The sequence below is a fragment of the Balaenoptera ricei genome, chromosome 11, assembly GCF_028023285.1.
Source record: "Balaenoptera ricei isolate mBalRic1 chromosome 11, mBalRic1.hap2, whole genome shotgun sequence".
Taxonomy (NCBI): Eukaryota; Metazoa; Chordata; class Mammalia; order Artiodactyla; family Balaenopteridae; genus Balaenoptera; species Balaenoptera ricei.
Genome location: NC_082649.1, coordinates 58,319,909 through 58,342,674, shown reverse-complemented (window position 1 = coordinate 58,342,674; position 22,766 = coordinate 58,319,909). Strand labels below are relative to the sequence as shown.

Here is a 22,766-nt window from a genome sequence, read left to right as displayed (position 1 = left end):
GACAATTTATTCTTTATTGATTAAAAATGAATGAAACATGCAGCAAAGTACAAAGTCAAAAAAATAAAAATAAAAATAAAAGGGAGGGGGAAGTCAAATATTTTACATCTTCCATAATCTAGCATACATCGTAAGGAGGAACCTCCATTTATGGATACACCATTATTCTGTCCTCCAGATTATTAGAGTGTCAGCTGGCTCTAGGATTTGGTTCACAACTTAAGCAAAAAACCCAAACAAATCCATTAGTCATTCAGAAAGACCATACATTTCACAAATAGCATTGGCACATGTTACCTTGTGCTAAGTTAGTCCCTCCCCCAGGGACCAGGGAATCCTGGGGATCCAGGGAGAGAGGTGTATCCTGAATCGCCCCTCCTGGGAAGGAGCAAGACTGCTCACTAGGTCACGTGCTGTCTCACCTGCAAAGTTTCTGTTCACTCATTTTTTTTCAGCATCACTGCACAAGCCAGCAAAGGGAGTCCACCATACATCAAGCAGAAGAAGAAATAACACTGCCCTGGGGCTTGGTGTCTGACTCCTAATTCCCAGCAGGGCAAAAGATGAATGGAAAAGAAAGAGAAAGCCCCAGCCCACTTCTACTGTCATGCCTGTCCCACTGCAGTTCAAAGGTAATGGCCGGCTGGAGAAATTGAACAGGGAGATGGGCTGCTGCTTACTTACAGCTTGGGCTCTCGACCACCTCCAAATAAAAGCTAGAATAGAGTGATGCCACCACCCTTTGGATTCAGAAATAAGTAGACTCTGATGGGCTTATCTGAAATCAAAACACAGACTCTAAGGTAAGCCACTAGTCTTGTGCCAAAAGGGACACTACATTTTTTCATAACTTATTCCTACCTTCCTGTCCTTGTTCCCCCAACCCTCTTCTAAAAAAACAAAGAAAGAAAAAAAAAAAGGAAAAAGAAAAGCTAAATATTTGTCCAGTAAGCCGATCAATCTTTTCTGTCTCCAGGCTCAGCAGGCTCCCTCCTTTTACCAATCCTGCTGGGACCTTGGGCTTTGGTGTCCGATCCTCTGATCTACTTTCCTCCCAACCCCCATCCCAAAGCATCCCCTCCCTTCCTCTCCAACACCCATCCCTTTCCCAACATGCCTTTGTATCCAGGGCAGGTGAAGAAAGCCCATGACTAAAACTACAAGCTCAGAATGAAACAAAAACTATAATAAGTTAGTTGTGGACAAAGCTTTCAGAAGTGCTCTAAGAGAAAACTAGGTAAAGCAATCCTTTTATTCACAGACCAACAATGCTGGAAAGGGCTCGAGTGATTCTATAAAGATGGGTCAAAGCCCATCTTTGTGTGTCATTTTAAGGCCAGATTGAGGATCCCTTTCATTTACAAAACTTGTTAGGGCTATCTGCAGTTAGACAAAGGCTGACTGTGAAACAGTAGGAAAAAAAAAAAAAAAAAATCAACGCCACTGATGATTCACATATTGCATTATGGTGCTCTTTTTTAAACCTAAAGAATAATTTATATTATTTCTGTAGAAAATCAAATGAACACTGTCTACTCAAAAATCCTAAAAGTCACGGCACATGTGGTTTCACTTTCCATCTTGGGTCAGGTTCAGCACACAGGGACCCCCTCCAAAGGGTCAGTGCAGGAGAGGGGGCAGAAGGCAGGCCTCTCTGGCCCAGTGTGAGTCTCCTTTATTGCTGTAGAAATCTCAGCCTTGCATTTCCTCATGATTTGGAGGCCAGGCAAATTGATTTTCATGGGAGGATCAAGGAACAGTTTTTCTTCAATTGTTTTAAGATCTGAAAATAAATACTTCCGCAATGATATGAGTTATGATTTTTCCTGTTCAAAAACCACTGCTGGGGAAATTCTCCTTTACAAGCCATTACTTGATCTTTTCTCTAAAAACAGTCCAAAGTTCCACTTTGAAGGATCCGATGCCTGAAGTTCGATTACAGTCAGATGTTTTGCACCAGCTGAAGTTAAGGCTAGCAACCCTTTCTGGAGGGAGTAATGAAGAGGGGTGCCTGAGAGCAGCTTCAGCAAAACGCTTAGAAACATGATGAACAAAACAAGAACACAGTTTAGGTTGCCTCCATCTGAGGCTGTGCTTCTTCCTAACAAAGGTTGTTGGAATTCACATCGGATACCAAAAAAAAAAAAAAAAAAAAAACCCCACTAAATTAAATTCTCTGGGCTTCAGCTAAACAACCAACTTTTAATTGCTACTTCAGTGGTAAAGGGATATCCCAAGATGCCCAAATCCTGTCAGGTGTGGGAGAACAAGCAGGATGAGGAAGCCCAAGATAGCTGCTACTTTCCACCCAGCGCCATCACTGGAGTAAGGCAAGATGAGCTGATACACCTCCCTCCTGGGCCTTGAGGCACCCGGGCCACTTCTCAGATGGAGGAAGACAGGGGACACGTGCAGTAAGTTTACTAACGGAACTCTTTAAAGGGATGCTGGCCACTGGTGATCCAACTTTTCTTTCCCTGTGGGAAAAAGGGGGAATGATGGCAGGAAAAACATAAAGAAAGACCTCTAAAGCTCTTAGCTGGGAGGTTTGTTGCTGGGTTCTTTGGCAGTAGTGAGTTTAGGCCAACAGAAGCAACAGAGATACACATGTGTGGAATCTCCTTAGGCCACCTCTTCCAGGGCTGTGTTTTAGCTGATGCTGAGCTGGGCAAATCCTATTAGTTTACCATCATCAGGAATATCCGAGCCTTCGACACCAGATGCCTAAGAACCAAACAAAATGAGAAGCTGTGGCTATTTATAAACAAAATTGCAGGCAGCAATTAAAACTGACATGGGGACTGTGGGAAAGAGGGCAGTGGGGGACAGGTCCCTGGGATACAAACAGGAGGCAGATAAAGGTGTAGGTGGAGTCTGGGTACAAAGGCAGAGTCAGATTGACCAGCAATCTCTCTTGAGGATAAATAGTCAAGGGCCTCGGGTAGGAGGCTTCCTGAGAGGGAGAGGGGAAGGGAGGCCAATGAAGGGAGGTATCAGCCCAGGGCATGGGGAGGTTAAACAAATACAATCCACCAGACTTAAATATTCTCATCACTCAGGGAATATGGAAGCTGGTGTGTAAAAAGTGAGATGGTTTAACAAAGAGGAAGGGATGAATACCAGTTTGAAAGTGACAGATCGATTTGACTGGGGTTCTTCCACAATTTTCTGCAAATTAGCTGCCACTGTAATCATACAAACAGAGAAAGTAATGAGAAGCTAAGTAAATGCACATTTCAACCACATTTTAACAACTTAAATGGTAGTTCACAATCTTCTATGTACAATCAAAATGGAAGCAGAAAGATAAATCGCTCCCTAAACACAAGGTGTTTTTAAAAGCAACTCCAAGTAGCACAAATAAATCCTATCATTGTCAAATTAACTTTCTTTTAACTTAGGAAAGACACTGGGGTGAAAGAGGTATGATTTGCCTATTCATGGGCCAGAAAGCCCTAGACTGGGAATCAGCCAACTATGGCCTTCAGCCTGTTTCTGTTCTGCCTATGAGCCAAGAAGAGTGTAAAAACAGAGACTGTACATGGTCCACAAAGCCTGAACTATTTACTTTACTATCTGGCCCTTTAAAACTCTGCTGACTTGTCCTAGGCAATGGTCTTTTCCTTCAGTAAAATGTACCTATGGCCCGACTGTGCCTTTTCTTACTTCCTGCTTTTTTTAGGACTAAATCTGTAATGATTTTTGCTTAACTCTTAGCTCCAAAAGGATAGCGTTCATTCTCCAAAATGGATTAGATATGGCCAAGCTTACTCTAACCTGTAACTTCTGTCATCATTTCTACGATCTTCCAGAGACCTGGGTAAGTTTTCACTCACTATCATCGGGGGTCACAAAGCAAACTCAGAAGTGAGATTTTCTTTTTTGTAAGGAAGGAACTGTCCCCAATACCTGTTATTTCCTCAAAGCCAAGAACCATTCCAAGAACCATTAGACCTACTCAGTGGAATCAAAGCCTGATTTTCTAGATCCTAAGTATACAAGCAGAGAGACGGGGACACAAAGGCAGAGCACAAAGTAGTTACCTATTACTAAATCCCTTCCATCGACGAGGCCAGCAGAAATGAGTTCCTGAGAGACACCCTCTGCTGTATCTGCAAGGACAAAGAAGGTGCTCTGTTTCTTGTGCATGCATGTCCCTGCTAACATTCAGAGCGGGTGCTGGCACAGCCAGACCGAAGCTAGCTGTTAAATCCACAGAACCAGGATGGCGGGAGGGACTTCCTCCACATAAAGGTTTTTCCTACCACCAGGATTATCTCAAGTGAGGGACTATCACAGGTCTAGGTAGAGGGCGGAACCTGTATCACCCAGATGGCAAATATCAGCTCAATGTAAAGATAACGTTCTAAATGATGGTGTACTTTAGATGGGTTCTTGCCTTGTCGGAAGAGCACCTGATAGTGATGCTGCAGAAGAAACTACTAGTCTGAGGGCAACCCTGGACGCCAGCCCTGTGAGCTCTGAGATGTGATGATGAGTGTATAACATCTCCAGGGCTAATAAAGCAGAATAATTTAGTCCCAATTAAATCTCTCTTTTTTTTTTTTTGGGCCACACCATGCGGATTGTGGGATCTTAGTTCCCCGGCTGGGGATTGAACGCGTGCCCCCGGCAGTGAAAGCACGGAGTCCTAACCACTGGATCGCCAGGGAATTGCCCCCACGAGTCTTAAGAAAACAAACTGTAATCTCTTCTCTTTGGGGGTCATACTCCCAGTTGTTTTTGGGTTTTGTTTTTTTTTGCTAAAATAATTTTCTTTTTTATTCTGGTGGGTTTTCCTTCATATCTAATTATTATAGGTTGTACTGTCTGAGCAATGGGTATATAACTAGAAACTAAAAAGATGAGGACAGAGTACCATCAATTAACCTCATCTCCAACTGACTCCTTCCCGAGGCCTGAACACCGATCCCCTCAGAGGAAACGGGAGGACCTCTGGGGAGGGGCTGTGCACACACATTTGCCAAAGGCCAGCTATTTGAATGAGTACCTTAAAATGTGACTCTGTCTGGCTTTAAAAAGGAAAACAGATGCATCTCTGTACATGTGCATTTGTTCTCTGCATTTGAGTGAACTGCTCATGATACCGAGACAGCAGGAAGACTAAGCGTGGCACACAGGACAGATACCAGCTGGCTGCGGGCCACTTCCCAAATACGAATCCTGAGTAACCAAGGCAAGAAAGGAAATAAGCCTTGTCCCTGGGAGAAGTTCACGGTCAGAAACTGCATGACAGGGCTCAGCTTTCGCTGGGAGGGAGGGGACTGGAAGCCTTACTGCTTCTTTATTGTCACGGAGGACAACCACGTTCGGTGTTAAGAGCAGGAACTCTGCGCGCCGATAGATCTGAGTTTGAATTCCAGCTACACCTCTTCTCAGCTGTGGGAACTGCAACCAGTTACTTCACTCTCTCTAAGCCTTGATTTCATCATCTATGCAGTGGGGACAATAATCTTTCCTTAGGAGGCAGTTTTGAGAATTTAATGAGATACTGCTTAGCACAATGTCTGCCATACAGTAAGCAGTAAATTAGAGCTATATTCAGTACTCTTTGTATTATACTAAGTTTTCTAAATGAGGTAGTAGTAAATAAACTGCATTTTAATTTTATTCATATGCCCCCCAAAACCTTTAGGCCAGGAACATTTTTATCACCCTTTAAGAGGAAAAATATCTAGAGATCAGAAACTTCACACACATTTCCTTAAAATGACAAATGAGCAGTTATTTTATTTTCAGTGTTTTGATACCTCACCTCTCCCAGGAGTAAATTCGAATCGAATATCATTTAGTTCCTTTTTTGAATTCCTATGAAAGAAAACAAAATGTATAAAATAAATTTCTGAATTTATGCATTCAGGGTCCGCCTACATATATCAGGAAAGCTATGCCAAGAGAAAGATCTTTCTGTCCCATAGACTGTATGATTTGTCCTAATGAGCTCACACTGAGGGCTCAGAGCAAACAACTCAGAGTGATCATTTAATTGTTCTACAACCCTTTTAATTTATGTCCTTCACTGGTCAATATATGCCCATGCCCATCCTTATTCCCACTAGGATGATCATATTAGACTAAGGAGAACATCTGTATGAGCACAGGGAGGTGTGATTAACATGATACAGGATGCCCTTTTCTCCCTTATCCCCACTCCTACCCCCCACACCCCTATGCCTAGGAGAGTACCTTGCCCACCACTGGTATCAGTCTGACTAGACTCATAGAATGAAACACATGATGCTCCCCCAAATTCCACAGGGGTTCAGAGGAGAAGGACAAAGAACATACAGATTGGGATAATGAGGAAAAACTTTAGAAGTAGTTTTTTAGATAGAACTTAATGGATAGGAAGGATTTGGGCAGGCAGAGAAGATGGGGAAAGAAATGGGGCCCATACTGGCAGCTGAGTTAATATAAGGCTCCAGAGATTAAAATGTGACTGGTGAAGGATAGTTACAGAGATTGCGCACCACACCAAGTACTGAGATTAACTAAGCTCCCTGGAGGTCCTGGTTAAAGATGGAGAAATTAGAATATTATGTATAAAGGCAGACATGAGTGATTACTTAGGACCCAAATCCATTTTATCTAAACAGTTCCGGGAGGTTAGGTCTATCTGACACATACTTGATGTTACTGAAATTGTGCTTAAAATATAGTTATCCAAATCCAACACATCCTGCCCCACAGTGATTTTCTCCCTCACGTTGCCTCTCTGCACTTGTCTACACAGACTTACCCTTCTGCATGTCTACTACTGAAACTTGTTTTTAGCTATGCTAAGTACACAATACAAATCAACTTTCAACATAGACTTGATTATTGCATTTCATTTTCTCTTTTTCTCAGTATCTTAGCACAATAGCTAATAGTGCTGTACTTAGTCTGCTTAATATGTAATTGTTCCATCTATTCTTTCTGAAAGCTGAATAAAATTAAGGTCAAGTGTTCATTATCACTTTAGTGATGTGACTGTCATGCCAAGCACAAACACCTTCAAAGATAACAATATGCTAAACTGAACTGTCTAGTCATTTAACTTCAAAGTTTTCAGCAGTGAGAATAAGAATCTAGCCTCCTCTTCCATAAACAAGTCTGGAACACGGTCCACTAAAAACCACCCTTCAAAAAGCTAACTATAAAAAGCAGAAACTAACACACCATTGTAAAGCAATTATACTCCAATAAAGATGTTAAAAAAAAAAAAAAGCTAACTACATCACTTACAAGTACCCTCTCCCCTCCTGAAGCACATGTAAATAGAATTGTTATACTCTCTATTAACTGCTGTAATTTTCAAAACAAAATTTTGAAGAGACAAATAATATTCTTTGTGTACAGTTAAAATAGGATGAGATTACCAAGACACTGTATTAATTCAGAACTATTTGAGTCCAGGTATATAGAGTAGGCTTCTATAAAGAAAAGGTAACCAAATCTGCTTTCTTCACATTTATGGCATAATTTCATTACTCTTAGTGGTAAAATCAAAACGTTCTCCGAACAGTCTTGCTGCCTCTACTCTAATTATGGTCATACTGAGACGATGACTAGGAACTCACAAGTGGAAGGAGGAACGAGTCAACGGTAATTCAGATCCTCACACTACTGCTATTATTTCTGAGGGAAACAATACACCCACAAGCAAACACACACAATCCTATCCAGTTACTCTCAGGCATGAAGTACTAGAAGGAGGAGTAACTTTCAAATAGAAATCAGCATATTCAGAGTATTCAGAAAACAACAACAACAAAATGTCTACTTACCGTAATCTTAGTACTAGACTGATTGGGATCTTGGTTTCTTGTGAACCTGCTCCTGAAGGCAGAGCCTAAAAAAGCATTGAAAGGTATAAAGTCATTGCCTGGACTATTAAGCGTGGAGGTCACTAATGCCCATCTGCAGAAGAATCATCCACTTGGCATCAATTTTCTTCATCTCCAGGTGTGGCCATCCTAGTCCCTAGGACACTCCCTGCTGTGGGAGGACATGTACCACAAGGCAGCAACAAGAGCTGAATGTCAAACATAATGAGAAAGATAATTCTCAAACCCACACGAAATTCCATACACAGCCACATTTCAATTTTGTATTTTTCAGACCTCTCTTCCCCTTTATAAGCGTGAAGAACATGAAGCTGGGTTTTTCCCTTTAAAAAATCTGCCAGTGGCAACACATCTGCCAGTAAGGTCTAAACTGGCTACCCCTCACGAAACCACCCTCCCTGGAGGTTCCAGATCTTTTATTTATTTTTATTTAAAAAAATATTTTATTTTATTTATTTGGTTGTGCTGGCTCCTTAGTTGTGGCATGCGAACTCTTAGCTGCGGCATGCATGTGGGATCTAGTTCCCTGACCAGGGATTGAACCTGGGCCCCCTGCATTGGGAGCACGGAGTCTTAACCACTGCGCCACCAGGGAAGTCCCTCCACATCTTCTAATGACTAAACTGATCCTCTCTGAAAACCATACAGCTGTCCCTTGCTGTACAGAGAATATACATTCTATTTAAGCCGTTTATAAAACAAATCCAATCTTTCCATCAGTTTTCACAAGACAACTGTATCTTTTCCCATATGATGGGCAGAAATGGAAAACTTGCGCAAAGAAAAGGTTAAATGAAGTTAGAATGTGACTAACTGGAAGAGCTCAGAGCAGTGATCTCCAAAGGCAGAGCACCACTGGGATGCAGATGAAAACATCTGAACTTCTATTTTTGTTTCTTCCCACCTGAATTTTAGGAAAAAATAAAATAAAATAAAAACACCTCTACTATTTCATAAATGAATAGACTCTGAAACCCTTACTCTCACCATGGAGCATAGGGTCACGTGTTCAGACAGTACCGCGGTTTCCCAAGGGAAGAGTAGGGGCTACACCGCAGGGGTGGGGGCAGCTCTCAGGGGGGCCTTCATTCCCTCCGTGGCTTTCAGTGCACTCTGATTTAATGAAGTTTGTGTGTGCCTGATTGTGTGGATTCACAGATTACATGACCACATTTTAATAAAATCAACCTTCACAAAATTGACAGGTATCTTACAGCAATGCAGGAAAACCCTGGCTGGGAGACAGTATTAACAAAGATGACGGAAGAGCTAAAAATGCTCCTAGTGCCAGCGGCATTCTGCAGTTAAACATAATAAGGATCGAATAAAAAGCTGACAAGACACGGCCGCTCTTCTCGTTCTGTCCACGCAGCACTCTCAGGAGAGGTCCTCCCTGCATCGGGCACGTGAGCATGTCTTGCCCGGCCCTCTGTGGCACCTCCAGAGCGCTCCAGCTAGTCTCTCAGGTGCCCGAGGCCCAGAGGTGCCGTCTCCCGTGAGCAGCTCTCTTGGGGGGTCGAGACGGTAAGGGAGGCCCGCTTGTCCCTCCGGTGGGGCCAGGTGTGGCCTGGTCCCGGTGTCCTCCCCGAGTGCCGAGGGGACTGACTTGGTCGGGCTAGCGCCATGTGATCCCCCTTCGCCGGGGATGCAGGCAGGCGTGGGTGCGATCGTGGTGGGCCGGGCCGTGAGAAGGGGGTTGTCACACTTTTCAGACAAGCTGAGGCAGCACAGGCTTTGCCGGACCGCCAACGTTCCTACGCTTACCCGTCCCACACCCCGCTGCCGCCCAAGCAGGGACGGGGGATGGGGGACGATGCACCCTGGGTGAGACAGCCTTCCCCAGCAATCCGAGAGGGCGAGGGCGAGGGCGAGGGAGCAGGAGCCGTGGGGCACCAGACCCCCCAGCGCCGTCCCTCCTGAGTGCAGGAGCCGGGGGGCATTGAGCCGCCTCGGTGGGCAGAACCCCTCGCCTTCGCGTGAGGGAAAAAAAAGCTGACAAGAAATTACCGCCCCCCTCCACAACTTTTGCTGTTTGAAATATTTCCATCATAAACTTATTTCGTTGCTTAATGAAACCTGTGTGATCTTGGTTAAACTCTCTTATCTGCATACATTTAAAACCGTGAAAACAGATTTCTAACTTGTTTCAAAATCTACCAGGACATCACCCTCATGGCACCAGGCGGCGGTCCACGTTAGCCTCCGCCCTCTTCCTCCACCCGGAAGGCTGACCACAAAAGAAAGCACATCCCTGCTGTACCTGAGGCTCTGCGGGGGGCGGCAGGGAGACTTGAGTTGGCTGTGCAGTCATCTGCCCAGCTGGCTGAGGTAGATGAGCAGAAATCTGTTCTGGAACTTGGAGTAAAGTACCCACAGGATCAGTTGTTGAAAACAGCTGTAACAAAAACACACACACAGTGCTGCTTAAGCTGAGAGGAAAGGGAGGCGGGCCTGCTGACAGGCAAGCAGTGCCGCAGAGAGACTTTTTAAAGTAGTCCTTGTGTAGTGAACCAGCCCATCTCTACATCCCCAAGACACCTATTTCAAATGGAAGTCAAATATTTCTATGCTTTTTAAATTAATTAATTAATTCATCTATTTATTTAGTTTTGGCTGCGTTGGGTCTTTGTTGCTGCGTGCGGGCTTTCTCTGGTTGCGGTGAGCGGGGGGCTACTCTTTGTTGCGGTGCGCGGGCTTCTCATTGTGGTGGCTTCTCTTGTTGCGGAGCACAGGGCTTTAGGCGCATGGGCTTCAGCAGTTGTGGCATGTGGGCTCAGTAGTTGTGGCTCGCCAGCTCTAGAGCGCAGGCTCAGTAGTTGTGGCGCACGGGCTTAGCTGCTCCGCGGCATGTGGGATCTTCCCCGACCAGGGCTCGAATCCGCGTCCCCTGCATTGGCAGGCGGATTCTTAACCACTGCACCACCAGGGAAGTCCCGCTTTTTTGTTTTTAAGAAATTTTGAGGTGTAATTTACGTCCCATGAAATTCACTGGTATTGTTGTTACCAGCTTGTGGGGGGGCAGCGTTTGTCCTGTGGGAGCCACCGTTCACCTGGGTCGAGGACCCTTACTTCTGGGCTGTGCTCAGCTTCTGCGTGCCTCGGATCTTGTCCAGCAGGCCAGAGACGGAGGCCTCAGTGGGTTTGTGACAGTCAACCAGCAGCCCCGTGACCCTGGCAGCTCGGGTATCAGCGCTCTCAATGTCCAGGAGTTCATCCACGTCAATCTCCAGTTCTGGGATCTCTTCTTCCTGGCAGTCGTGGAGGTGAGTGAGCTGCTCCAGGATCCACTCCTCCAGGTTGAGGCGCCTCCGTAGCTCCTCGCGGTCCTACTTGACCGTGACCTTCCCTTGGCGCCTCACTGGGCCCTCGTCGTCCGCACCGCCTGGGCCCTCGCCTGCAGCCCCAGGGGGGTTCTGAAAGTAGATGCGGGGCCCTGGGCCACCACTCCCCGGTCCAGGGTCCCGAGCCGCCAACGCCGCACCCCCTGCGGGGCCGCTGTCCGCCATGGCGGCCGCCAGGGCCAAGTGCGCGCGTCGGGCCCCTCCCTGCGCCGCCACCTCTGGGACGCCCGCCGGCTGGCTCGGCCACTGGCTCAGGTTAGCTCGTGAGCTCGTCTCCGCATGGCTCCGTGGCGAAGGCGGCGGCGGCGGCCTACAACTCAAGTGATTTTTAGAGAATTTATACTTCTGTAACATCCCTACAATCTGGTTTTAGAACACTTCCATCAACTTTTCCCGTGCCCATTCACAGTTAACTCCTGCTCCCTCACCCAGCCCTAGGCAACCACTGATCTACTTTCTGCCTCTATCAATTTGCCTTTTGTGGACATATCATGTAAACCAAATTTTACAATATGCACTCTTTTTGTGTCTGGCTTCTTAGTTTTTGAGTCAGTCATGTTGTAACAAATATCAGTAGTCCACTTTTTTTTTCCTTCTTCAGAATAGTAGTTCTTTGTGTCCTATTTATTTTTAAATACATCTGTTCTATCCCCTTTGACCAGCAAAATAGCACCTACAAAATGCAGATTTAGTATATAGTATGAAATTATAGAAATGACATTTTTCTATGTTGGGGACCTTCCATTACTTATAAAGAAAGAAAATCAACCAATGGTTCCTTAACATATCTGCAATGCTTTTCAAAATGGATGTGTAGCTTTATAACATAGACATTAAACATTAACATATAACATAGACATTAAACATTATTTTGCATGTTTGAAAATTTTACAAATTTTAGTTATGTAATGGGGAAAAAAGACTGATGTTGAGTACAAAATCAAGTTAAACATACTCAAAATTATAAGGTAATGGGGAAAACAATATCAATGTAATGGCCAAAATTTAGAGCTAAAAGAGGAAAAAAATTAGAAGGGCAATGAGAGGTCTAATAGCTGTTATCATATAAGCAAAGCAAGGAGACAAGGAAGAAAAATTTTGTGTTTACTTAGCTTCACATAAAGGAAACCAAAAGTTAGTCACTGGTTCCAGTTTTTGATAGAAAAACAGAACTTTAAGATTAGTTTTAAAAATGCTTAAAACTATTAGCACTATTTCAAAAAGACAGTTAGCTTCCAAATTGCATGCACATATATGTATACCTATAATCAAGACAGAAAGGTTATACAAAACAAAGTAATGAGAGGATGTGAAGAGATTGGAACCTTGTGCATTGCAGGTGGGAATGTAAAATAGTACAGCTGTTATGGAAAACAGTATGATAGTTCCTCAAAAAATTAAAAATAGAATTACTATATAATCCAACAATTCCCTTCTGGGTATAGACCCAAAAGTATTGAAAGCAGGGACTCAAACAGTTATTTGTGTGGCCATGTTCATAGCAGCATTATTCACAATAGCCAAAAAGTAGAAGAAACCCAAATGTCCATTGACAGATAAATGGTTAAACAAATGTGGTTCACACACACACACAAATATGGACTATTATCCAGCCTTAAAAGGGAAGGAAAGAGGAAATTCTGATACATGTTACACAGATGAACCTTGAGGGCATTATGTAAGTGAAATACACAAGTCAGAAAAGGACAAATATTGTATGATTCCACTTTTATGAGGTACCTAGAGTAGTCAAATTCAGAGACAGAAAATAGAATGGATGTTGCTAGGAGCTGGGGGTAGGAGAGAATAGGGAGTTACTGTTTAATGGGTACAGAGCTGGTTTTGCAAGATGAAAAGAACTCTGGAGATGGATGGTGGGGATGGTTGTACAACAGTGTGAATGTACTTAATGTCAGTGAACTGCACACTAAAAATGGTTAAGATGGTTAATTTTATGTTATGTGTATTTTATCATAATTTAAAAAACAACAACAAAGTTATGAGCATGAGACTATGACTATGAGCATGTACAAGTTCATGTGGAGAGGCTATTGAGGCAAAGGAACAAGGAGGAGACTAAAAAGAATAACTCTGGGTAATATGTAAAATACCCTTCCATTCAATTTTTGAGAAACTAGGAATTAGTCAAGATAGGTTAAGTTAGAGCATAACAAATAATCTTAAATTCTCAGTAAATTACAAGAACAAAAGTTATTACTTTTTTGAAAAAATTTTGCTCATTTTGGAATTTTTTTCCTTTTTTAAAAAACGAAGTATAATTCATTGACTTACAATATTATGTTAGCTTCAGGTGTACAACATAGCAATTGGTATTTTTATATATTAAAAAATGATCACTACAATAAATCTAGTTACCATCTGTCACCTACAAGGTTATTACAATATTATTGACTGTATTCCCTATGCTGTACATTACATCCCCATGACTTATTTATTTTATAACTGGAAGTTTGTACCTCTTAATCTCCCCCACCTATTTCACAATTCCCCTCACGCCCCTCCCCTTTGGCAACCACCAGTTTGTTCTCTGTATCTATGAGACTGTTTCTGTTTTATGTTTGTTCATTTGTTGTTTTTCAGATTCCACATATAAGTGACATCATATGGTATTTGTCTTTCTCTGACTTATTTCACTTAGCATAATACCCTCAAGGTCCATCCATGTTGTTGCAAATGGCAAGATTTCATTCCTTCTTTGACTAATACTTCTTTCTTTAAAAAAAAAAAAAATTATTTATTTATTTGGCTGCCCTGGGTCTTAGTTGTGGCATGTGTGATCCTCAGTTGTGGCATGTGAACTCTTGGTTGCGGTATGTGGGATCTTAGTTCCCCAACCAGGGATCGAACCTGGGCCCCCTGCATTGGGAGTGCAGAGACCCGGCCACTGGACCATCAGGGAAGTCCCTGACTGAGTAATATTTCATTGTGTATATATACATATATATCATATATTCTTTATCCATTCATCTATTGATGGATACTTAGGTTGCTTCCATATCTTAGCTACTGTAAATAATGCTGCAATGAACACAGGGGTGCATATATCTTTCTGAATTAGTGTTTTTGGGAAAATACCCAGAAGTCGAATTGCGGGATATATAATTGTATTTTTAATTTTTTGAGAAACTGTTTTCCATAGTGGCTGCACCAATTTACATTCCCACCAACAGTGCACGAGGCTTCTCTTTCCTCTATATCCTCACCAACACTTGTTGTCTTTTTGATAATAGCCATTCTGACAGGTGTGAGGTGATAAAGTTATTTCTTGCACACACTTCAAGTCCATCTGTGGCCAGCAGAGGATAAATTTGGTACCTAAATTTGCAGCAGGGATGCAGGTCATGATGGCAGGAGCAAGGGAACCCAGGGAATCACAATGTGGCTCTTCCTTCTGCTCACATTTTATTGGCCAAAAGTAATTGCCACGGCCATGAGTAACTTCAAGGGGCAGAAAAATGCAATTCTACCGCATACCAAGAAGAAGAGCCAGAAATCTTAGTGAATAGCAGTTCTAATTCAAGTTGTCAGATACTAGCCTGTAATAAGCTGAGGTACAGTATTTTCAGTCTTAAACATAATCCTGTACATAATTGTATACTATATATACAAATGAAGTGGAAAAAATAGTTACTTTTAAGCATGTGGCAAGAACAAACTGGATTAAGAGCAAGACATGTGTGCCATTAAACCAAATATTGAATACTCATGAGATGATTATTTTCTTTAGGTAAGGAGCATAAGGCAGGCCAGCCTAACAGGAGTCTGTTTAGTAGGATTCCCTATCACACTGAGGCAGTAACTATAGACATCAGAATCTATTTGACAAGAGGCTGAGGAAAAAAGTCCAAAAAGCAAAGGCAGCATATGACAAATTCCTGGACAGACTAATGCAAAAAGACTAATTTCCACTTTAAGCAGCCCAAGATAAAAATAGCAGTTCATAAAGTCAAGCAAGCAAAAAAGAACATTCTGGGTTCTTAGGCCCACTTTTAAAATGAGTGCAATGGCACCATTTACTGCAAAGATCCATTCAAACTCAGAATCGACAGCTCTAATAAAATTCGACCGGTGTAAGTTCCCATTCCCATTTAGGCACATACCAAAAAGTGTGCTTAACATTAAAACCAAAACAAAACAAAAGCACATATACTTTAATGATTCAATAATCACAACTACTTACCTCAGAATTTGTTAATGAGTCTTTCACTCTGGGAGACTAAAAGAAATACAAAAAAAGGAGGCTTGTTAACTGAAAACTCAGGTTACTTGTAGTCAGTTCCAAACTGCACGGAATGTTGAAATGCAAGTCAACTCCATTTCATTCTGATCCATAATTAACTCATCGGTAACTCTAGTGAGAGTTTTCTGGAAAAAGAAAACTGTCATGATACTACTGTATTCTTTGTCCAGGTAGCCTGTAACGCATCAATATACTTATGGTATTTTAAGTCTAGAACTTGAGATTTATAAGCAAACATAATGGGACTGAGTTATCAGTTAGTAGGGAGGTCACATTCTTCAAAGTTCAATTCTTTCTACTAATCATGAACATATTATGTGCATAATATCTCAAACCAAATGTAAACATTCAAGCTAATTATCCAACACATTCCTAAAGCAGAGTAATTCTGATTATAGGCTTTAATGAAGAAAACTCTTGAGCCAAAATTGAAATACTAATTACAATATACCACATGAAAATCTAAAGCTAAATTGATTCAGTAAATCATAAGTTAGTAGTAATTCTGGATACAGGCACTGGAGAATACATAAAACAACAACTTATCTCTAAACAAATGTCAATTTATGGTAAATTCTACCAAGTGTGAATTTAGACTTCTTATAAGGTCAGTTTAGGTTTTTAAAATTTTCATTACCATTTTATTAAGGAGAATCAAGGTACAGGCAATAGCTAATGGGTTACAGCAAGTATACAGCCAATACAAAACCTTAAAAAAAACTTTGTTTGGAAATAATTTCAAACTTACAGAAAGTTGTTAGAATAATACAAAGAACACTGCTATAACCTTTACCCAGATTCATCCATTACTAACCTTTTTCCTCATGTGCTTTATTATTTAGTGTTCACTTTCTCTCTTTTTAAATATATATATTTAATCAATCCTGTACCATTTGAGAATAAGTTGCATATAATCATAGTTCTTTACAACTGAATAGTCACTGTGTATTTCTTCTTCTTCTTCTTTTTTTTAATATTTATTTATTTGGCTGCGCCGGGTCTTAGTTGCAGCACTCGGGATCTTCGTTGCTGCGTGCGGGATCTTTGTTGCAGCGTGCGGGATCTTTTAGTTGAGGCACGCAGGATCTTTAGTTGTGGTGGGATCTAGTTCCCTGACCAGGATTGAACCTGGGCCCCCTGCATTGGGAGTGCAGAGTCTTAACCACTGGACCACCAGGAAAGTCCCCACTGTGTACTTAAGAATAGGGATATTCTCTTACATAACGTCACACTACTAAAGCAATCAACTTCAGTAAATTTAAAAATAATACTTTAATTTACTCTCCATAATCCAACTTTTCCAATGACCTCCTACACATAATCATTCCCCCCTGCCTACTACACACTCTATTTGAATAGAATGCTCCTAATTTGTGGTTTGTCTGATGTTTCCTCATGATTCAGACTTAAATGAATTCTACAGAGTGATGTATCCTTCTTATAGTATCATATCTTAGGGAATCACATGTTCCTCTGCCCCTCATTAGTGATGTTAATTTTAATCATCAAGTCAAGGCATTTTCTAATTTCTCAGGTATGCAGTATTTTTTTCTTGCAACTAATAGGCCATCTATGGAGAGAAACTTTAAGACCATGTAAATATCCTGTTCATCAAAATTTTCCCATATATTTAGCACCTATTGATGATCCTTGTCTGATCTAACATTTATGATTGTTTTATGATGGCTGTAAAATGATGAACTTCCCCATCCACTCCTACATTTACCAGTCAGCACTGGCAGTTTACCGTAATGAAAAACCATCCCCCCCCCATGTATTTATATATCTATTTATTATTCGTATGGGCCTATAGATTCCTATTTTTTAAATGATTTATAATTTATTACTACACTTAATGATTTTGATGGTTAAATTCTCCCTAATTTGGCCAGTGGGAGCTCCTTCAACCTGGCTCATATTATTATGACTTTTTTAAAATAAAAAATCTTTCTGTCAAAAGAAGATATTCCAGATTTATCTTGCATTTTCCCTGTGAAAGCCCTGGAATCAGCCATTTCTCCAGTGAGCCTTTGTTCTTTAGTAGGGAATGACATTAGAAACCACGATCTGGGCATAAGGTATGCTTACTCTTGTAATCTTCGATTAGATGCCAGAAACTGTGAATTTTACCTTGTTGCATGCTGATAATTTCTATAAATCTTCTTGAGCTTTGTTTTGGAATACAGTAAAGTTACTTGGAAATAGTTTAATCCTTTTGGATCCTGCTTTGATGAGTTGTTAGTTGGGTCTGGAGCAGTGTTCAGTCTAGGGCAACATATTATACCCCATTACTGAGCACTCTACCAAATGCCCTGTGAATTATAAGTTTCTCCAGTCTAACTGCTATTCCTGGCTGTGTGAGTGCTGGGCACTTTCTCCACATGGGTAGTTTTCTCACATATAGTCATTGATAAGTATGCTGCTGAATACTCAAAAGGGAAGCTCTAAGCTTCTTTCTCTGGGTAGTTCTCTCCTCCTTGGTACTCTACCTTATCAAATTTTATCTGCCTTGATCTCTTACCTCTATCTACTCAACTCCCAAAAACACTTTTCAAGCCACAGTGAAGAGAAAACTGCCCCAAAACTGACTTGGATGTTAGAATTAGCAGAGAAGGACATTAAAATAATTATTATATATTCATATCTTCAAAAAGCTAAGTAGAGACACTGAAGATGCAAAAACAAACACCAAATCAAACTTCTAGAACCTAACAACCAAATCAAACACCAAATCAAAATTCTCGTATTACGTCTGAGATGGAAAGGAGACTGGATGGGATTAGCAGCAGATTAACACTGCAGAAGAAAGACTAATGAACAGGCTAGCACTAGAAACTATGCAAAATGAAACTGAGGGAAAAAGAATTTTTTAAAAATGAAAAGACGATCAGTGAGCAGTCAGACGACTTTAAGCAGCCTAATATACATGTTATTGGACTCTCCAAGGTGGAAGGACAGAAAAAGCATTCGAAAATGTAATAGCTGAGGGACTTCCCTGGTGGTCTAGTGGTTAAGACTCCACACTCCCAATGCAGGGGGCCCAGGTTCGATCCCTGGTCAGGGAACTAGATCCCACATGTGGCAATGAAGATCCCACGTGCCACAACTAAGACACAGTGCAGCCAAATAAATAAATAAATAAATAAATAAATAAATAAATATTTTAAAAAAAGAAAATGTAATGGCTGAAAACTTTCCAAACTTGATTAAAAAATTATAAACCCAAAGATCCAAGAAGCTCAATAAACCCTAAACATGAAACATGAAAAAAAAAAAAGATACACATAGGCATACGGTATCAAATTGCTCAAAACCATTCATAAAGAAAAAAGTCTTAAAAGCAACCAGAGTAAAAAGAAGTGTGACTTATAAATGAAAAGATAAGTATACAAGCAGATTTAATACTGTAAACAATGCAAACAAGAAAATGTTGGAACAAATTCTTTAAGATACAGGCCCACCTCATTTTACTGCACTAGGCTTTATTATGCTTTGCAGATATTGCATTTTTTACAAATTGAAGGTTTGTGGCAACCCTGCACTGAGCAAGTCTATCAGCACCATTTTTCAAATAGTATTTGCTCACTTCATGTCTTGGTGTCCACTTCTAGCAAAAACTAACACACTCACACACACGATCCAGGATATACCAATTGAAGAAGAGGTGCACTGTTCCTCTTCAGGTAGAAAGTTAACAGGCTTTAGGGACAAAGTTTCAATTGTTAGGCTTTCAAATTCACTAATCTTTTCTTCTGCAGTGTTTAATCAGCCATTAATCTAATCCAGTGTGTTTTCATCTCAGACACCATAGTTTTCATTTCTCGATTTAGGTCATTTTTATATACCCAAAATATCATCACAGTAAAACAGATATGCCAGTCCCCTTTTCCATGTAGAATAACTTGGGCTCCTGTTGTTAATAAGTTGTTCAAGAAAATTCTGTCTGTATGTTTTATATTTTAGCTGGTTAAACTGAACAGAACCACAGAATATAGTATTATCTCAGAGGCTTCAGACAAAAAGATAGAACTCTAGCTAAAGCATATAGTTTAACAAAACTTACCCTGAGTTGTGAAATTGCTGCTTTCCCTTCCTCACTTTCTTCATCAAATTCATCATCACTCCACTCCCAGCCACCATCTTCTGTCTTATGAAGACGGCCACTGGAACCTGGTACTCTCCGAACCTGCTCATTAGGAAGAGAGACGTGGACTATGGTAGTGTTCAACACTTACTATACAGAAAAGTCAGCCATATTCTCCCTCCTTCTATTACTTCAATGCTGTAAGCAGATAATAATTTTCCCAATAAAGAAGTTTTCCTATATAAACTCACATCCTCCATCCTTCACTTGCTTTCTGTTCATGATCTCCACTATTTGTCTTTACTCACAACCACTGACTCTCCCTGTACTTCGTACTCTGAGCCTGCACATCATCCAAATCCTTCTTATGTGAAGTCACAGGTCAAATTTGATTAATGGTTTCGTATCTTGAGACACTGAAAAAAAGGTGGGGGGGAGTTTAAGCCCTCAAATAAATAAACCCAAGATAAAGAAGATGCTGCTCTTTTTTTTTCAATTTTAATGTTTAAAATCACAATTATACCTCCATAGTTTCAAAAGTACTACAGCTATGCAAGTGTTGTTAAGAAAAAGAGCAGTCCCCTAACTTTCATCTTCTTCCTCACAGGCAACCACTTTCAATTCATGTTAGCTTATTCTTTTGGAATTTATATTTATCTCTCTGAGTAACCTGTTCTTATTATTACCCCTTGATTTTCTAGTTTTAGGAACTATCTACTGAACTTCCTGCTATGCAAAATGAGAATTTAACCCTATTATCAATCCCCTACTCTTTTTTCAAGATACATTGTAATTTTGATTAAATCAATATTCAGTGTTTATATAACACGATTATATAAACTATACAGTTGAACCTTATTATATATTACAATTACTTTTCTTTCCTGTATAACTTTTTAATTTCCCCTGGAGTTAATATTTGCTTATTTCTTGTCATATTCATCCCCCAATTCTCTCCCTGCTGTGTAAATCTCCTCTCACCATATTCACATATATTAGGTATTCATCAGTATTATCTTCTTGAGGAAGCCTCTCACCAGAGCCTCCTGATCTGTTCCACCAGACTGACACCAGGTCTGGTACTTTAGATCTCACTCTACTGTCATCCAGAGGACCATGCTTCCTAGATCACATGACTTCCCTGTTCTTACTTTAAGCACCTCCTCTACTATCAACATGGCACATTTATTAAAGCCAGGCATTTCTGAACATAACTTGATTCTATTCCCACACTTCACTTACAGTTTGCCTGGTTAAAAAAAAAATCTGGGTTAGAAAACATTTTTTTTCATAGTGTTGAAATAGTGCTGCATTGTGATATGGCTTCCAGAGATGCTGCTGAGGTCATTATGATCCTTGATCCTGTCCATGCCCTGTCCCCCTTCTCTGGAAAGCTACACATCTTCTTTTCATCTCCAGTATTATGAGCTACCATGGTAAATGTGCCTTACTGTTGGTCTATTTTCATCCACTGTGCTGGGTACTTGGGCTCTTTCAATCTGGAAATTCACAAAATTTTTCTTGAATTAGTTTTTCAATAATTTCTTTTCTTCTGTTTTTCTCAGTTCTCCTTTTCTGGAACTCTTTTAACTCAAATGTTGAGCCTTCTCAAATAATCTTCTAATGTTCTCATCTTTTCTGTTATCTATCTCTTGGCCTTTTGGCTCTGTTTTCTGGGAAATTTCCTCAGCTTTACCCTAAAATCTTTGTAAAGAATTTTTTTCATTTCTTCTATAATGTTTTCAATTTCCAAGAGCCACTGTGGTAGTGCCATTCTCTAAATGCTTCTTTTTTAAAAGTAACAGCTTTACAGAGATATAATTCATATACCATAAAATTGACCGATTTAAGGTATTATAATCCAATGATTTTTAGTATATTCAGAGTTGTGAAACCATCTCCACAATCAAATTTTGATCATTTTCATCACTCCATCCACCCCCCAAAAAACATCCCATACCCATTAGCAGTCACTGCCCATTTCCCTACAATCTGCTCAAGTCCTAGGCAACCAATAATCTACTTTCTGTCTCTATACATTTGCCTATTCTGGATATTTCACATAAATGGAATCATAGAATATGTCTTTCAATTAGCATAATGTTTTAAAGGTACATCCATGTTATGGCATGTATCAGTACTTCATTCCTTATTATTGCTGAATAATATTCCACTGTATAGGTGCATGACATGTTATATATGCATTTATAATAGATGGACATTCAGGTTGTTTCCACTTTTTAGTTATGAATAATACTTCTATGAACATTCATATACATTTTTTTTTAACATTACTCTCTTTTTATTCCAGTCCTTACCCAAGATAAGATTTCCAGAGATAGAGGCAAATTCAAAATACCTTCTATTTTAAGAAAGGATTTCAGAGCATTTTACCAGTAATATCTAGTAATAACCATTTTACTGCTATAGGCTTCATCACTGTGGTATTGTATTATTTGTTTGTAAATCTTTCCCCTACCCAAGGTGTGTCCTTAAGGGCATGGGAAGTATCTTAATCACTTTTATATTTCTAGTATCTGGCACGGTACCTGGCACATAACAAACACTCAGTACATGATATAGAAGGGAGGCTGGATCTATAAGGAGTGTGAAAGCATCACTGGGAATGCAACAAGGTAGAGAAAAGAATATAAAGCAGTAACCTTTCAAGGAGCTACCAGTGCAGTTATAAATGCTGCAGTTACTAATGCCTTGATAAACAGCTTGGAGTAGGGAAGGGCGTATTTGAAAATCTACAGATGGTCACCAAACTGCCTTCCAAGGAGATCTAGCCTGATCAGTTGCATGTCTTTGTTATACTGCATAGAGTATGCAAACTGAAAGGCCCCACCAGCCCCCTTTCCACTCTCTCTCAAGGCCTGCCATGCCCAACTCCTCACCCAAACAACTACTGAGTGAACATCTGAAAAGTATCCATTTGAAGGTATGCCAAATTATTAGCTTACCTAGGCCACTAATATCTTGGTTTGGTCCTGCCTTAAGGATAAAGGACTTATGTTTGTTCACTATTTTAAGGCTAGGTTACCCAAATAATACTGAAGGAAAGCCACAATCATCTTTTCTACTTTACGAACATTTCAAAAGAGTTCGAAGTTGACAGCTTTTTGTATTGTAATAGGGCAGGCATGTGGTATATGCCGCTTCCTTCTGTTGCCAATGGAATTCCAACAGAAACCAGAATGTTACTACTGGAAACAGATGAACTTCCT

The 22,766-nt window shown here is 40.6% G+C and overlaps 1 protein-coding gene and 1 pseudogene across 2 annotated transcripts in view; both read right to left on the bottom strand.

Moving 5' to 3' along the window:
- Positions 1-22,766, bottom strand: part of OXSR1 (oxidative stress responsive kinase 1) — a 99,563-nt gene continuing 76,797 nt past the window's right edge. The window contains exons 11-18 of one of the 2 annotated variants that reach the window (XM_059939211.1): positions 19,516-19,638; positions 15,393-15,428; positions 10,111-10,245; positions 7,791-7,855; positions 5,777-5,829; positions 4,044-4,112; positions 3,121-3,185; positions 1-2,724 (exon numbers count right to left, since the gene is read on the bottom strand). In XM_059939211.1, coding sequence (XP_059795194.1) covers positions 2,650-2,724; positions 3,121-3,185; positions 4,044-4,112; positions 5,777-5,829; positions 7,791-7,855; positions 10,111-10,245; positions 15,393-15,428; positions 19,516-19,638 — 621 coding nt within the window. In that variant the 3' untranslated portion in view covers positions 1-2,649. The remainder of the gene's footprint in view (positions 2,725-3,120; positions 3,186-4,043; positions 4,113-5,776; positions 5,830-7,790; positions 7,856-10,110; positions 10,246-15,392; positions 15,429-19,515; positions 19,639-22,766) is intronic. The other variant, XM_059939212.1, reaches the window with a different exon arrangement.
- LOC132374084 (protein phosphatase 1 regulatory subunit 14B-like) lies at positions 10,916-11,371 on the bottom strand (annotated as a pseudogene).